General features: G+C 49.6%; 5 protein-coding genes across 5 annotated transcripts; 4 read left to right on the top strand and 1 right to left on the bottom strand.

Moving 5' to 3' along the window:
* Positions 1–285: 285 nt before the first annotated feature.
* Positions 286–1,197, top strand: N7479_011275 (flavin reductase family protein; the record flags this gene model as incomplete). Its single annotated transcript, XM_057258966.1, has 1 exon — positions 286–1,197. One exon carries the CDS (start codon positions 286–288, stop codon positions 1,195–1,197), a length of 912 nt encoding a protein of 303 aa, XP_057106424.1.
* Positions 1,198–1,917: 720 nt separating this feature from the next.
* On the top strand, positions 1,918–2,453 carry N7479_011276 (uncharacterized protein; the record flags this gene model as incomplete). The annotated part of the gene is made up of 2 exons (XM_057258967.1): positions 1,918–2,039; positions 2,150–2,453. The coding sequence occupies 2 exons, from the start codon at positions 1,918–1,920 to the stop codon at positions 2,451–2,453; spliced, it is 426 nt and encodes a 141-aa protein (XP_057106425.1).
* Positions 2,454–2,882: 429 nt separating this feature from the next.
* Positions 2,883–6,545, bottom strand: N7479_011277 (uncharacterized protein; the record flags this gene model as incomplete). The annotated part of the gene is made up of 3 exons (XM_057258968.1): positions 2,883–3,599; positions 3,649–6,419; positions 6,470–6,545. The coding sequence occupies 3 exons, from the start codon at positions 6,543–6,545 to the stop codon at positions 2,883–2,885; spliced, it is 3,564 nt and encodes a 1,187-aa protein (XP_057106426.1).
* Positions 6,546–6,912: 367 nt separating this feature from the next.
* N7479_011278 (uncharacterized protein) lies at positions 6,913–9,761 on the top strand (the record flags this gene model as incomplete). Its single annotated transcript, XM_057258969.1, has 2 exons — positions 6,913–7,077; positions 7,137–9,761. The coding sequence occupies 2 exons, from the start codon at positions 6,913–6,915 to the stop codon at positions 9,759–9,761; spliced, it is 2,790 nt and encodes a 929-aa protein (XP_057106427.1).
* Positions 9,762–10,589: 828 nt separating this feature from the next.
* On the top strand, positions 10,590–16,117 carry N7479_011279 (uncharacterized protein; the record flags this gene model as incomplete). Its single annotated transcript, XM_057258970.1, has 2 exons — positions 10,590–15,648; positions 15,684–16,117. The coding sequence occupies 2 exons, from the start codon at positions 10,590–10,592 to the stop codon at positions 16,115–16,117; spliced, it is 5,493 nt and encodes a 1,830-aa protein (XP_057106428.1).
* Positions 16,118–16,648: the final 531 nt, after the last annotated feature.

Below are 16,648 nucleotides of genomic sequence, written 5' to 3' on the forward strand. Positions count from 1 at the left end.
CTCTCGGAGGATACACCCGACTCTTTTTTCTGGTGATATGGATATCTCAAAAGAGATATCAAACAGTTCAAGACAAGCAAAACAGTCGCATTGAATCTTGTCAATCTACCAAATATTCCCCTTGATCTAAGATGACTCGTACAAGAATGATTATACGCTTTTTATCCAACCAGTATGTCAACCTTTGCTCACAAGCTGACCAGCGTCTAACTTGAATCCAGAAGTTCGAATTTTACTCCCATTTCTGTATCTCGAACTGGATCTCATTCATTGAACCAACTAAGAATGAGTTCCTCTACGACCGCCGTGGCATCAGAGGCTGAAATCGCCGCTGCTCAAAAAAACTATAAGGTTGTCCAAGACTCTGGCAATTTCGACGAGATTCAAGCCAAACGCCCGGACTTTGATCATTCTAAACCCATCGAAGTCACAAAATCGCCAAATCCCAACTGGGAGTACGGGCAAGGAGTACCCGATAATGGAGCCAGTCTGGCGCAGAAACATCATGAAATCGACCCCTACGCCTCAGATCGCCCGATGATCAACAACTACCGCCTCCTTGTTTCAGGTATTGCTCCTCGACCGGTGGGATTCCTGAGCACCGTCAATTCGAAGGGTGAAAAGAACCTCTCCCCATTCAGTTATTTCCAAGTCATCGACCACGATCCCCCGATGTTCATTGTGGGATTCTCGTCTCGACCTGGTCGAGTCAAAGACACTTACCGCAACCTCAAAGAGACTAGAGAGTGTGTCATCAACACAGTATCGGAGAACATGATCGAGGCAGTGAATGCGGCCTCTATTGATGCTCTGTACGGCGTATCAGAGTGGGATATATCCGGTCTTCATGAGGTGCCATCAAGTACTGTCAAGCCGTCCCGCGTCGCTGAGTCGGTGTTCAACATCGAAGGCAAGGTTATTGATATCAAGGAGTTCACGGATCATCAAAAGCCCGGGATGAGCCTCGCTGCTACTGTTCTCATTAAAGCTACCCGATTCTGGGTCAAGGAGGGTACTGCCAACGAAGATTATAGTAATATTGACTTGGAGAAGTTACGGCCGGTAGGTCAACTTGGCGGAATGTCTTATGGTCGGATTGGGTCGACTTTCGAGTACCCACGCAAGAGTTGGAGTGATGAGGTACCTAAGAGTGAGATCTTGGCTAAGCTGGATGCTGCTAAGCTTGTTGATAAATGAGAATCGTGTATAGTGTATGCAATATGTAGAATATATTGATGTCCGAGGTGCCGCACTTGGCCTTATTTCTCAGGTGGCGACATGTGACCAGCCCTACAATGTTTCCCTGCGCGACAATACCTATACTAGTAATGAAATCAAGACGATGTACTCCGTACTCCGTACTATGTATTCACCGTGACGTGATATGAAGATTGCAATGGAATGAAACAAAGTATTCAAAGCCAATCAGAAAATAGTGGAACTGACAACCCCTGAAGGTTCCGGCCAATGTTAAGGAAGTTCATTAGAGAGTCTCCACGGATCGATCTATATAATTGCGTACATTTTACACTATAATACTAGTTAGTTAACGTTAAAGAAACTAAGTAGAGAAATGCGCATAGAATCTGGAATGTAACCCCATATTTCAACCAGGAAGCAATATCAGCCACCCCCTTTTCAGCTTTTCATCGGGACGAATCAACAGCTTCAATTCTGTACGGAGAACTCCGCACATCGAACGAGGGTCATAAGAAGCGATACGCAAGTCCGTTTGTACCGTTTGTCTCTCTCTTTCCCTGTGCGAGACATTCTGTAATTCATATTATCGATTTATGGGGAGATTTCTTTTCCACACACACTCCCTTGTCCCTTCTGATCTGAGAACCTCTTTCGCTCCTTTTTTTCCCCGGTTCTCACCAAACACACTCTTTAAAAAACGTTAATCACAAAGCCACCATGCTCCCCTCACTCCTTTCTATCTTCCGCCGCGACTGCGATGGCGACGAGACTATGTCGAGCTGCACTAAGCCAACCAGCTCCGCTGTGACTATCGGCATTCCCGCCGCCATCACAGGAGTGTAAGTACATCCGCCCCCGTCACCGCCTCCATCACCGCCCTTCCCCGCCTCATCAATACCCCCATACCACTCAACACCCAACCATCCAGAACTAACTATGTGTATCTCAGTCTCCTAGCAATCGCCGGTATCGTTCTGGTAGTCCTTTATCGCAAGCGCATGAACCGCGACAACCGTGAGGATCTAGAAGATCGCCAACGTGAGGACGGCTTCTATGCTCACTATGCGACCCAGCGCTTCGGCACTGAGGGAGCAGCACCATCGACTGGACGTACCAATCATTCCCACTCACGACGCACCTCAGGCGACTCGATCTATGATTTCAAGCAGGATCACGGCCCCTATCACCTTGCTCAGTTGCCCAGTAATGAGCCCCAGGCGCCAAAGCCTGTGGCTTCTCGGGTCATTGTGTAATTGCGGGATTTGATATTTTTTTTCTGTAAGTTCTTGATGCTCGATATCAAAACAAAACATGGCTTTCGGTGGATGCTAACATTCATTAAGGATCCTGCAGGCCGGGACGGTTCCAAGGTTTCTTCGGTTTGCAGGCGATCCCAAGCAATGTCTTGCTGCTACTTTTTCATTCTCTTAGTGTTTTTCATGACTTTCGAGCGGTCTCAGTCATAACTTAATAGCGACTCAATGACGAATCATTATTCATACACTCTGTGCACAAGGTCCATAGCGGATTCGAACAAAGTAAACTGCGTTCTTCAATTTTTTGAAAGCCAGGATTGGTGTAAATGATAAATAGTACAGGCGTAGATTCCGGAATAGGTTACATTCATCTTAAGATCGTTTTCATAAATAATACATTGGATCGTGCACGAGACACGAGGCCAATCACTCGGCGTTCACCATAGCCTTGGCATCCAAGCCATGGTCACTGCGCTCGGGGGATGTCTCAACCATAGGTTGAACATGGAAATATCCCATCTGGAACAAGACGTGCTGCCACTCTGGACCTGCAGTGCCTTGCACTTTGTAGTAAGGTGTGTCTATAGCGAACCACCTCTCCTTGCGCGTCGAGGCTTTATCGCCTCCTTCGAGGGCCGCACGACTAGCACGTGTCGTACGTGAACGTTTCTCGCCCCGCCCGTGCTCCTGTGCTGTGAGCGCGGACAGCCTCTCGCGGTATTGCTGGAGGCGGCCATCGAAGACCATGATGCTGCGGATGTACGGGGCCAAGTCTTCCGTGATCGGTGCAATTCCATTCTCGAATGAGGGGGCGTGGCGGGCGGTTGGTGTGGGGTTTGAGTAGTTGGCACGCATGATGGGTTCGAAGATACGCTGGAATTGAGGGAGAGTGGATGGAGGCGTTTTTGGGGGCATTGCAGAGGCGATGGCCTTGCTCAAGACTCGGTTCGCGTATAGGGATTCCAAGTCCTCGGCGGTTGTGGGACGGAAAGTTTTGCTTATCAACGCATCGAAGGTACTGCTGACAGCTTCACTGAGTGATGAATACTCCGTTCGCAACTCCGTATGTAGGAGTGGGTAATTGTCGAGATAGTTCGATCTATAGCCTTGTGGCAGCGGTGGAGCGGACATATCAATAACATCCTGGTCGATTATTAGCTAGTGTTTTTGTGCACGTATCGATCACACTTACATTGCTTGCGTCCGTGGAAAGATCGGAGCAAAGGATGTCGAGAGAACTTCTCATGTCATAGTAATCCGCTTCCCGGCACAGCATGTCAATTTGCGTTGTCTTGGGAATAGATTGGAGTTGATCAGGGGGCAAGAGTTCGACTTCGTTCTTCGCAGCCATGTCTTCGGAATCTTGCAGGCCGAGACCCCACGATTGGAAGCTGTTGCGGATGATTTCGGTCTCTTCGTCCAAAGAGGTTTGCGTCAAAATCATATCACGGTTGAACCAGCCCATATATCGCTCGTAGGTGTTGAGGCTCAAAACCCGCAGTCGGTCCCCATCATGATCCACATTGGACCCAGGTGGCCAGCTAGGAAGCAGCCAATCCAAGCCCGCTTTCTCGCTACCAACGCCCATCTGGCACCAAAATGTCAGATCCATCAATGACTGCCGAAGATCCATTCCGGATCCTTGATAAAGCCTAGTGACGGCCTCTCTCTTCAACATATGTCCCTCATTGGCGGCAACCAAAAGCAAGTAATCGACGCTGAAGTCGTAAGCGGGCTTCTGGTATCGTAGTATGGCATGAAGAGACATATCTTGAGTAGGGATTAAACTCTCATCGTTGCAGGTAATGATGATCGGTCGTTTAGATTGGCTTATGAGAGTTAAGACACCAGTCCAGAACTGTCGATCTTCTTCAAAAAGGACATCGGCTTCTTCTAGCAGGATCAAAGATTGTTTTTGCTCCCGGGGGCGTTTAGGCGCAGTTTCGGGCTTAGGGCTAGGTTCGCCGGACTGATAGACCGGCTTGCTAGCTTTTGAGGATGGGGCTTTGAAAAAGCTCTTCAGCTTGTTTTGCTTGGCAGAATCCTTGTCGTTGTCCGTTCGATTCTCGGATTCGTTGAGGAGATGAACAAGATGATTTTGCGTCATATCTCCAACTCGCTCGAGCATATCCCGGGCACTTCGTCGGCTTCCGGCGTTTATCTCGAAGACTTCGAAATCAAGCTCTTTTGCAACGGCATAGACAGAAGCGGTTTTGCCGCATCCAGCCGGGCCGCTAATGAGAATCGCATTGGTCATTGGAGTCTTTCTTTCTACTCCATGTAAAACAGATGCTACGTCACCCGACCTGACGACAGTCCGTTGAGGCGTTGTGGTCACGCCGCCTGCTAATTCATCGTCTGAGCCAGAGGGATTGTCCATCTCGGATGCCTCCTCTTCGCTCGAGACAACGAAACCATCGAGTTTGTCGGATTTCTGTCGCTTTTTCGCCTTTTTCTCCCGCTTCAATGTCGATTTCGCGTTCTCTTTCGATAATTTTCCAGTGTCAACTGCTGTGATCTTGAGGTGTCTTAGCCAGTCTCGAAGCATATGTGGTTCACGGCCAAGCTGAAGGACATCTTCAGCTGACTGAGGGGCGTACTTGTGCGTCCAAAGCTGCTGTTCGTAGGTTGCACAATCGAAGGCCGAAACTGACGTGAGTAGGGCCGAGCGAAGTCTGGCAAGGGGCGGACTAGAAGAATTCCAAGGAAATTGGCGATTTGGTGAGAACCACGACATCTGCCTTTCCATTGCCGTATGCAAGACTTGACTACTGGCAACATGTCGCACGGGATGTCGAAGAATAGCTAGGGCATCGTAGTCCTGTTTTGACAGGCGGGCGATCCTCCGTGCTTCAGCTGTCCCAGCTAGAAGAACGTTTTCTTCGTCTCTAACTGAGATAGCTGCAATCTTCGACTTCTTTTGGTCCTGGGTGGTATGCCATAGACGACCACTAACGCCTGGGGGCGGGCGGACGTCTCTGACGTGCACGAGATCTCGCGGCGGCCAAAGTGGATCAAGCAGTTCGGGAAACTTAGAGACACGGCGGGGGAAGTTAGTAAACGAACTGCCCGAAGCTACAACTATTCGCTTCTTATCCGGGGCCTCGACTGGGATCTGGCTTGAGGGCACGCTCACGCCGGTATCTGGATTGTCCGATTGGGATCCAGTCAGACTCGTGGGCCCGGGCTTCTGTGCTGATTTCTTGCTAAAAAATGGGTGTGTCAGCTTTCGGGTTTGGCTTTTCGTCTTGCGTGGCTGAACAGAGAGTATAGTAGCAGGAGGTTTTTGAATCGCTCGGCCCTCTAGGATGTCATCAATCAACTTCCCGATGTTTCTTTCTGTGCCTAAACTATACTTGATCGTCACCACCTTCTGCTCGGCTTTTCGCGGTCTCCCCCGCTTCCCTGTCGCTCTCTTCTGTGTCTCTCTAGGAGGACTAGGGGCGGGTGACGACAGGAACCCTCCCTTCGAATTCAGTCTGAGAGTTTTCTGCCTTACAGAGGTCCTTGGAACTCGACCTCCTGGTTTCTCGTTATCGTCAGGTGTCAATGGTTGGGCTTCGTCTGTAGGAAGTTGGGTCTCCGCCAGCGGAGCCTCGGGATGAGATATGGACAAATTGATTTTGGTCTCGAAGGGATTATCGATTGATGGAGGTGTGTTATTATTGGCTGCGCTGTGGCCGAGCCATTCTGAGAGAACTGCACTGGACGTAGCAATGGGTTCGGTGGTTTGGGGTTTGTCCGTTCTGCGCCTCTTCCTCCGATCCTCGTTTAGGTCTTCGTCGAGATCCACGGAATTTTCATTGCTTATGTTGGAGACATTAGAATCATTGTTCTCTGGGGCCTGTAGCCCCTGCCCATGCGTAGAGCTTTGCCTGCTTGTCGGTTGAAGCTCGTGTGCGTGGGTATCCACTAGCGGTATTTGTTCATTTGAGGCTGTAGATTTGACGGAGACACCAAATTCTAGACATTGTAAGCTCAGATTCACCTGCAGCTATGGGACACATTCTGACCTTGTCGGAAGAAGGGATGTATGACTCGCTGTTCGTCGGTTCCCATAGCCATTGGTAGATTGGATACGATACTCATATGATGAACAATCAGTTGATCCCTGAGGGGAGACCAGGAAGCAAGCAGTATCTCAGATATACCATTGAAATGACAGACTATTGGTGGTAAATGTGGAGCGATTGCATGAAGCAAAAATCGAGATCGATCTCCATAGCTTCAAACACGTCGGACGCGAAAGGCCCAGGGCGCGTTAATTGCTTATGTCATACTGATTGCTTCACGGGCCAACGCTAGGCCTGATATAGCCTAGGGGTGGATATGCCGGCCCGATATAATCCCGAAAATTTTTCAGATTTCCAAATTGGATGGGTCTGCATCAAAAAGATCACACGCTTTGAAGGGACAGGAACTCGAGCCATTTTTGATTCCTGGTATTCAGTTCGTCATGGATTTGCAGTCCCCATCTGTCCTGGCGCAATTGCCCCGCCCCCTTCACGCTTCTACTGGCAAAACCCGTATCGGCGATGTCTTCAGTCTCGCCGATGCGAAAAAACGCAAGCGCTATGAAGTCGCAGTTGCCGTAGATGGTGAGGCTGTGAACATTTACAACGTACGTGTTTCTACTTCTCTGGTGTACTCATAGTTGCAACTGACTCTAATCTTCATCAGGTTCAAACACCTAAGCTCGTGACTTCCTACGCCGTCCCACCACAATCCACTTTCTCTTGCCGCCCATGCTCAGTTCGCAGGAAGTTGTCGAAAAAATCGATAGTCCGAAGACAGACTTATACTGCTGTCACTAAGCCAGAACATCAAATCAAGTGCTTCGTGGAGGAGATCGGCAGCAGCGGCTCAAGTGCTCCGGTCATTTCTTCCTCGACTACCACCGTGACCGACTCGACCAGCCCCACAACTTTTGTGGGCATCGTTCCCTCTAGTGCCAATGATGAAGGAGAGACAGATCCATTCGATATTCTAGCAGTCCATGAGGACGGTCGAGTGCGTAGGCTATCGTCGGACCTGAAGACCCAGCGATGGAGTATTCAGCATAGTGAGATTGCAAAGGTTTGCTCTACTCACAATGTCCAATCCAGCTTTTTGGTTGAATTTGATGATGCGAAGAAAGCTTTGTTTAAAAGACGACAAGATTTGGCTTTGCTGGCGCTGGGCGATCTGGCAACCTCAGGAACCGACGAGCCATCTATCTTGCTTCTGGTATCCCAACCGAAGAACACTGATCGAGTCCCCCTTAAGGACATTATTGTGCAAATGTTCTCGGTCCCCGCGCATGCAAAGTCAGAGTCACGGTTGGACGAAAGTCAGCGCCTGCGCCATCTACAAACTTTCCACATCCCGGATGTGAGCGGCCTGGAAACTACCAATGGCAATGCTATGCAATGGAACTTCCACTCTGGCTCCGCAGGGTTGAGCCTTTCTTTCGAAAAGGGTTTCATCAACGTTGATCTCTCTCAGTACTCTCCCTGTGTCACATCGCAATTCGTCCTTGATGATGAAGAATTCTCCTCGGTCATGCGCATTTCTCCACAATCAGTGATTGGAGCACAACAATCTCTTGTGGCTGTATATGATACCCAATACCATTCTGTGCAGCGCAGCATTCCAGCCAGTGATCTTTTGTCAAGCACTGGGTCTACCCCAAAGACTCCCACAAACTTCATCAGCTACTTCGCCAAACTTGGGATTGCTGTCGCAACTAAGGGCAACACTCTTATTGCCTTTGACTTGAGCTCTCTCTCTAGTGCACCCAGTTCTTCGCTGAAGCGGACCAGAGATAGCCTGCTCATTGATGCCATTGGCAGAGGTATTGGTTCGTCTGGTGCGCAGTGGGATATCTCATCGAAGAAGCACCGATCTGACAACATGGCCTCCCTTCGGCTCACATCACCAGAGCAGGTTGAGAAATGGACCCAGCTCACAAAAACGGTGGAGAAGGCATCAAAGACGAAGAGTATTGATTTGTTCGATAATGCCGTTCTGACGTACTTCAGCACCTCCGATGCCTCGACAACACTCCCAGTCCGCGGGCAGTATGTCAACCCCGAAGCAACTCTTTTCTTGCTATCAAAAATATTCGCCGTGGAGGAGTCTACCACAAATGATACAGTATCAGCCTCGCCTTCGTCTCAGCTCCGTGTTGCCATGTGGCCCCCGACTACTTGCGACTGGCTCATTCGTTTGGGACATCTGTCACTCGACAACGTTGAGATTGCGCTCCGTCGTGCATACAAACCACGCATTTTGCAGCCATTCCCCACTGGGTCGTTCATTCAGGCTCTCCTCGATTCAGATCCCTCGTTGAAGCAGGTCAACCAAGTGCTCGAGGGACCCACTCTGATTTCCTCCGATGAGTTGGCCTACGCGCTCAAGTCCTTCTTGAACCAGGCACGCTCCCACTCTGGAACTCTTGAGGAGACAGCTCGTGCGATCACAGACGGTGATCTTGCCACTCCCACCCAGGAACTTTCAAAGCAACTGGGAGGCGAAGCGGCAACCCTAAAGGATATTTTCGCTGGCCTGAACATCTCCCTCCAAAAGATTCACTCGCAGCCTGCGTCAGTCGTTGTTCACTCTCTCCGCTCCAATCTCTCGCGGACAGAACTCATTTCCATGGTTCATCATCTCCGCCTTTCCCTCGCTACTGGAGGTTACACTTCTCGCTTCACTGAAAATCCGCCTACACCTATTACTCTTGATCAAATTACCCCCGCCCTTTCTCTCAATGTTATCATTGATCTCATCACTGCCTCCGTGGACGCTGTGGGTCCGTCCGGTTGGATCTCGGCCATCCCAGCAGCGGATGACTTTGAGGACTCAGACTCGGCCACTGCCGCTGCTAGTCGTGAAATGGAATTGATTGCCGACATGAAGTCTGAAGTTTCCGCCGCGCTTGCAGGAGTCGAAGAGGCAACCCATCTTAAGGGTGTCTTGCGCGAGTATCTTCGCTTTGCGGACCAAGTTGACACCCCCGCTACTACCTCCGAGGATGCTCTAGCCAAGATGGATGCCGAGGCGTCGGGTCCGTCCCACCTGATCCGCTACGAGAAACTCAATGGTGCCGACTTAATTGTCTTCACCCGTCCCGGTGAGGATGGCTACGATGGTGATGCTGGCGGCAAGATGCTACCACTGTCACTCAAGGCCGCCTCCAATGACGTGACCCGCACCAAGACCAAAAAGTCTACGGGTGAGGTCAAGAACCGCACCAGCCGTGAGATTGGTTACTTGCGCCGCAAGGCGGCTGGCAAGTACTCTTTCGAGAGACTGATTATTTAAAACCTTGCATTTCATGTTTATTACTGTAACATTCATCTTTGAGGGAGACAAATATCCTAGGAGTTAGACACGAACAATACATATTTGGAGTTCCCACGCAGCACACATGTATCTCAATTATTCATTTTCATAAAACGAAGAACAACCTCACCCTTGCGTGTGCTGAATATATCAATATCCGAACTAAGATGAGGATTTTGGAGGGTCTAATCTTGATGATCAAGCCTTGCAGAATATATACTTAATAAGTGGGACTGAGCAACTAACTACCTAGGACTAGGTAGTTATAGTCCTGGGAGTACCAGCCCTGAAATATCTTCTAATCTACGATCCACGTTGGAAGATATTATAGTACTCCATATATGAAATCTAATCAGTTCAACTAGTTAGCACTTTCTTATTTCCAAGGGAAAATAAAACAGGACTAAGCAGACACATTAGGCCCTAGAGGGCCTTGATAGTTTAGCTTGAATCTGGGGGTTTGGAGGTATTTTCTTTTCCATATTTTTCCCAACAATAAAGAAGAATGGAAACTAGGGTTAAGTATATAGATCTTAGAAATTTATATATTATTTTATATTATTTACATACGGAGTACATGAATCTTGATCTGGACTGGGTGAACAAAAAAAAAGGTAAACAAAAGATAATAAACAAGGGAGCCCTGGAGCTTGCCTTAAGTGGAGATAGACTGGACACCGCATCTCCGCACTATCCTACCCACCGTTCTTCTCATTTTATAATCTTTTATTAGCTCCGATCTATGCCTTTTCATGTTGATATTGACGCTTTTGTTTGCGCGTACCTGCATAATAACAAAGGTTGAAAATGAGCAACCAACCATGGCTAGACAGTCTGTCTGATGACTGGCCATCTCCAGCTTCGCCGATCAGTCCAGCACCTATTCTACCTGTTTTACCAGAGTCGCCTAAGACCAGTCAGCAAGGAACTCCTAGCCGCATTCCTGTGCCTGCCCGGCGCTCCTTAGAGCAACGATCCCCAGGAAGCAACAAAAAAGACAAGGTTACCCGACCATGCCATTTCCATAGAAGAGAACCTCCGACTCCGAAAACACCCCGAACACCAAAAACACGCAAACCACGATCGCCCTTCCCCGGTACTTTGGAATCCAATACCCCCAATACTCCCAAGACCAACTCAAGGACCTACTCCAAGGCTAGTCCTAAAGCAAGTCATAAGGTTAGCCCCAAGCCCACCCCGGGTGCGGCACGCAGGCAGCCCGCAATGGATACGCGTTCCCCTCTACGATCGGTGTCAAATGTCTCCAAAGCCTCCTCACAATCGGAATTCGACGGGACAGTTCAGATTAAAACAAAAAAAGACAAAGACACAAAAGAGAGTACACCAGAATGGCGAAGGCGACTAGTGCGCGGGGAAATTGCCGCTGGCGAGCAACGGGATCTGTTTGCGCCGATGGGACTGGAAAGCGTGTTCAAGCCGCCGACACCTGGCGTTGTAACTGCGCAACAAGACTCTACCCCGTTTACGAAGCAGGACGACCATCTGTGGGATTTCGGCGACACACCTTCGCGACAGGATATGGACGAGTATAACAGTCGCGACAATGAACCCGAACGCGTCATCAATGAGGATGAAAGGGAAGATGGCGACCGATTCCCGGAAGGAACCGTCAATCGCACTCCTTGGGAGAAGAATGGGGAGCTAGATGTGGATTGGGACCAGGAAGGCTTCTCACAACCGGGGAATACACAACTACGGACAGCTAGTGGGCTGGAGGATCTGCGCAACGAGGGAATTACACCCATAACCTTCTCCCGAAACAACACCGTTGATGGCAATGGGACTTCAGAAGTTATCAAGTCCGCGCTGAAGCAGGTCACCAACAAGTTGGAAAGCCTGTCTATCAAAAATGACAGTCGCCCGGACTCCCCCGCAAGCGATAGCTTCCTCTTCTATAACCATAGTGAACCTCACGCGGATGGGTCTCCTCGAGATGACAGCCTATTGGACGTGACCAGTCATTCTCTACCCCAGGACCTGTCTATGGGGACGGTGGACTTTAACAGTCGGCGAGGAAATCGTTCCTTCCCTCGGCGATTCTCCCCTTCGCCCTTTCCTTCGCACCGTTTGTCCCCCACAACCCTCGCCAACTCTAAAATCCGAAGTTCCCCCTTGTTCAATCCCCCTCAGAAGACCGCGTCACCTGGTTTACCGCGTCCTTCCTCATCTCATGTTCGGCCATCCACGGCGGGAGCAGAGAGTGAGTCCAAGATGCCGTCATCAGGGAGTCCATTGAAGCTTTTCGGTAATCATGACACATTTACTAATAACAGACTTCTGCGGCGCATGAGCCAGTTTGAAGACAATTTCAGCGACGCATCAGAAGGAGAGGAGCCCCCTTCGCCCTCAGAAGAAGCGCGAAGAAAAGGCGAAAACCGCGGCTTTCCAAATGCAAGAAATGAACCATTACAGGAGATTTCTCCTAGACGAAACGAACGTGTTGGTTCCCGTAATGCTGTATATCGGATCAGCCAATTTGGGGGTGGCGAGTTGGACAAATTTGATTTCTCAGACACCAGTCCCTACGAGCACAAATTGGTATACGATGAGGCCAGAGGGTTTGGCTCCCGCCCGTCTTCGCGCAAGCGATCATCAACCCGGCAGCAATATCTTCGTGGCCCCTCACAGCAAGGCTTGTATCATTACGCCAGATCAGCGAGCTCGGGCTTCACCAGGAAACCATCTGCCTGGATGCGTCAGGATTTCTTTGATGATATGCGGCAAGGGACTCGTCCGAATAATAAGGAAAATATGGCCCCTGATGTCAAGCGAGTACCCCGGGCTCCCGGCATGGACCCCACCCCTAAACGACGTCGGACAATTATGAGAAACTACAGCGCTGAGCCTCATCACAATGGCAATGGCGGTTCGCTTCAAAAGTACGGTGACAGCATGTCATTGTTGCAACGAAGTCTTATGCAACATGGTGTACAGCTGGAAAATAGTGAATACCTTGCTCCACCGGGCCTTTCTCAATCAAGGCAACGACCTCGAACACCCACACCCAGCCAAATACGAACCGACGGGGAAAGCAATATGGCACCGCACAGAGATTTCTCCGAATCCCATTTCGACAATAATGATTATTCCGATTCTTTTTCCATTGATGGTGACGTTCCACTAGTGAGGATTACTGGCACCAGTGATACCTCACGAAAAGGATCTATTACCACTCAGGATTATTTAAATGAGGCTACGAAGATCATGGATCTCATCAGATCCAAAGGACGCGGTGCAGCTGGATTGACAAGTGTACAGGAGTCTGACGTCGAAAGTGAAGGCGACGACTTCAGCGACGACGACGAATCCACCCGGGAAGCCTTTTCTCGCCCTCCGAGCCGTGACGGAACAGATCTCCGGAAGCTGAGAGAGGTCAAGGAGTTGAATCCGTTGATCTTGAGTCACCTGAAAAAATATCAGGAGCAAGATGATCCAAATGATCGCGAAATGTCCCTGCATGCTCGTCATGGCCAGGACGAGGGCCAAACCGAGCTTGGTGAATCCAATTCGCAAAATATACGAATTCAAGGACCGAGGAAACGAAAGACTAGTGGCATGACTGATGACACTGCTGAAAACATCGCCCAGGATCTGATGACTATCAACACGCAAATGTCTGGCTTCAGCGTCACCTCTGTACCCACAGGCTCCTCGCAAAGTTCCCAAGTGAAGGGTATGCTAGCTTCTGACCTTGTAGCCCACTTGATCCCGAATGAGGTCAACGGCTTCAAGTATGACCGTGCAAAGAACCAATGGGTGAAAGATGAGGCGGAAGAACCACAGGCGCCAGTTGCCGAAGCCCCTGAGGAGGCCGATGATCCATTCAGGGATATTCCAGATCTTAGTGTAGACGAGCTCCAGGAGATGATGCGAGTTCATGGTCTCAGTTCTCCCCCAAAGGGCGACGCTCCACCTGATCGAGATCGAGAGCAAATCAAGGCCCGCGGTCCTTTGGCTGCCAACACGTCCCCGAAGAAACCTGCTGCTCGACCACACACGAGGGATGGAGAACCATCTCTCGATGCAAGCTCGGTCCAATCAAGAATTACTCGCTTCACGTCCAGTGTTCCTAACACTGGGACAAGAGCTACATCATGGGGCACGGACGAGACCGCAGAAAGAAAAACCTCCGAGCAACGAAAACTTGAGGCCCAGCGCGAGGACCCGTTGTCTTCGAAGACCCCTCGATCTCTAGGAAAACAAGCACGGGTCTCGACAGTCAATCTCTCATCGCCTGTTATTTCACGTCCCTCTTCTCGGGGTGAGCGTGATACCGCCCAGTCTGATCCCAACGCGAATCACACCTACCTCGGAATTGTGCCAGATGAGGATACAGACCACGGAAATGGACCAATACGGCCATCTGTTCCTCCCACGGGGCGTCAAACTTCAGTCGGTGGACAGCCATTCATTCGACGTCCCATCTCTAGAATTGAGGAGAGGAATGAGGAGACTGTTGATGACCAAAGCCTCGTTCGCAGGAACGACTCACTTCATGTTCAAGAAACGCCTGCTAGAGCTGGAGCAGAGAATTCTTTGATACCTCTCCAGAGCGCTGGGCCTGACACAAGCTACAGCTTCCACCTCAGTCCACTTGCGGACTTTACCGTCAATCAAGGTGATAAACCCTTGAACCTTGAAATGACCTATGTGGCGCAACGTACAAACCCGTCCTCTTTGCGACAAGTGCACGGGACGTTCGCATTGGCAACCGAAGATTTGATCAAGCATATTACCGACGTTGAACCATATGAGCCTTATTGGGAACACGTGCGCCGCCTTGTATTGCGCCGGAAGGGATTGATTACATTGCACAAGCTGAACGAATTCTGCCCCCGACTAGAGGAGTTAGATGTTTCCGATAACGATATTGGCCAATTGAGTGGCATTCCCTCGACCCTGAGAACCCTCAAGATCCCTAGAAACTGCCTCTCTAACCTAACACCCTGGGGTCACATGATGAATTTGCAGTATTTGGACGTTTCGGGAAATGATATTGAGACGTTGGATGGCTTCGCGAGCTTGATTCATCTCAGGGAATTAAAGGCGAATGACAATCAGATCCGCAACATAGATGGGATTCTTGGTCTGAATGGCTTGCTAAACCTAAAGCTGAGCAACAACTCTATCACTGCAGTGGATTTTGAAGGGACCGAGTTGACACGCCTTCGCGATCTTGACTTGAGCCATAACTGTCTGACATCTGTTCGGAATCTCGAATGGCTTCCGTCACTTACCGCTCTTGATGTCAGCGCCAATCAGATCAGCCGTTTCGAGTCCTCTGCTTCACTTATCAGTCTCCGCGCTCTGAAACTTTCTGAAAATAAATTGGAAGCTTTGGATGCACGAGCTTTCTCTTCTGTGAGCCTTCTCTACCTCGATCAAAACCATCTTTCTACCGTTACTGGCCTTGAGACTTGTCACAATCTCGAGGTACTATCTCTCCGAGAGCAGACACCGTCCAAAAAGGACGTTGAACACAGGCTGGATATTGATTTGGGACTTGTCAAGGATGTTCGCAAAGTCTTTTTATCCTCTAACAAGCTTTCTCGCGAAAGTGTCTGCCCTTCTGCTCCGCTTCTGCGACTTCAACTTCTTGATATAGCTGCATGCTCATTGAAAAGTCTCCCGAGCGATTTTGCTTTAAGCTTCCCGAACCTCAAGGTCCTGAATCTGAATTTCAACTCGGTGGATGATGTTGAGCCACTTGTTGGAATGAACTGTCTTGCCAGGCTGATGATCGTCGGCAACCGTCTCTCAAGGATGAGAAGGGTCTGTCAAATCCTCGGTCGACTAGGAAAAACCGGAAAAGGAACTGCATGTTCCTTACGCAAGCTTGATCTCCGTGGGAATCCTTTGACCATTGGCTTTTACCCCCAGCGGTGACTGGAAGTGGCAATGCCGATCGCAAGAACTTAAAATCTCAAGAGCAAGCAGTCGTCCGGCACCAAAAAAGCCACAGGAATCTTTCTGATGCGCTATCTGAACTCGGAAACGATGATCAGATCTCTCATCGCGCCACAACGGGCGATGGGCCGAAGACCGAGCGAGAAATCGAAGTCGACGACCCATACACAGTCCCGTTCGCCGACCCGCAAGCGGATATGAAGTACCTAAGGCACCTCGATCAAGCCACACGTCTACGCCGAAGAGTGTTAGAACTCTTGCTCTATGCCGGCACAAGTGGCTCTATCCACACACTCGACGGACTAGACCTTCGGCCCTCACTAGGCGACGAGTGCTCCGACATGAATAAAGCGTGGGACAGACTGGAGCATCTTGGTGTATTGCGGAGGAAAGCGATCAAAAATTAGGCTATATTCTTTGTTATTCTTCTGTTGAGATTTTTGTTTTCCCATCACGCGAGGAGCGCGTGTGATTTGAGCATTGTTGGTGGCGTGTATGGAATTTTATTGGTCCTTGAGTTGGAATTGGTCTCTTTCGTGTTTGAACAGCATCAGCGCATTATCGGAGTTGGGCATCTAATTAATTCTGACTTTTTTTGGTATCTTTTAATGTCGATAGCCTGTTCATTCGGGCTTTATTTGTCTTGGTTTTGTATACCTCTGAGCTTTTGTAGTTTGCCATGATAGAATGACATAGCCCTGGAAAACCTCATATGAAAAAAAGGCGTGGTGACCTTGTCTTGGCCACGCCCACGAACCTCGATATTTCTTAGATTCATGCTCTCCATCTTCTTCCGAGGCCGAAGGATTATTTTTCCGGTTTTATTGCGTTCAATCTCTCCGGATACAATTTGATTGGTGTTCGCCCCTGAGCTAGATAAACTAGATACTTAGAGTGATGCAAAGTGACTGCGCCGCAATATGTGGAACTGGCCCCCA

Source organism: Penicillium vulpinum, assembly GCF_028829585.1.
Source record: "Penicillium vulpinum strain IBT 29486 chromosome Unknown utg000004l_segment0_segment0, whole genome shotgun sequence".
Classification (NCBI taxonomy): domain Eukaryota; kingdom Fungi; phylum Ascomycota; class Eurotiomycetes; order Eurotiales; family Aspergillaceae; genus Penicillium; species Penicillium vulpinum.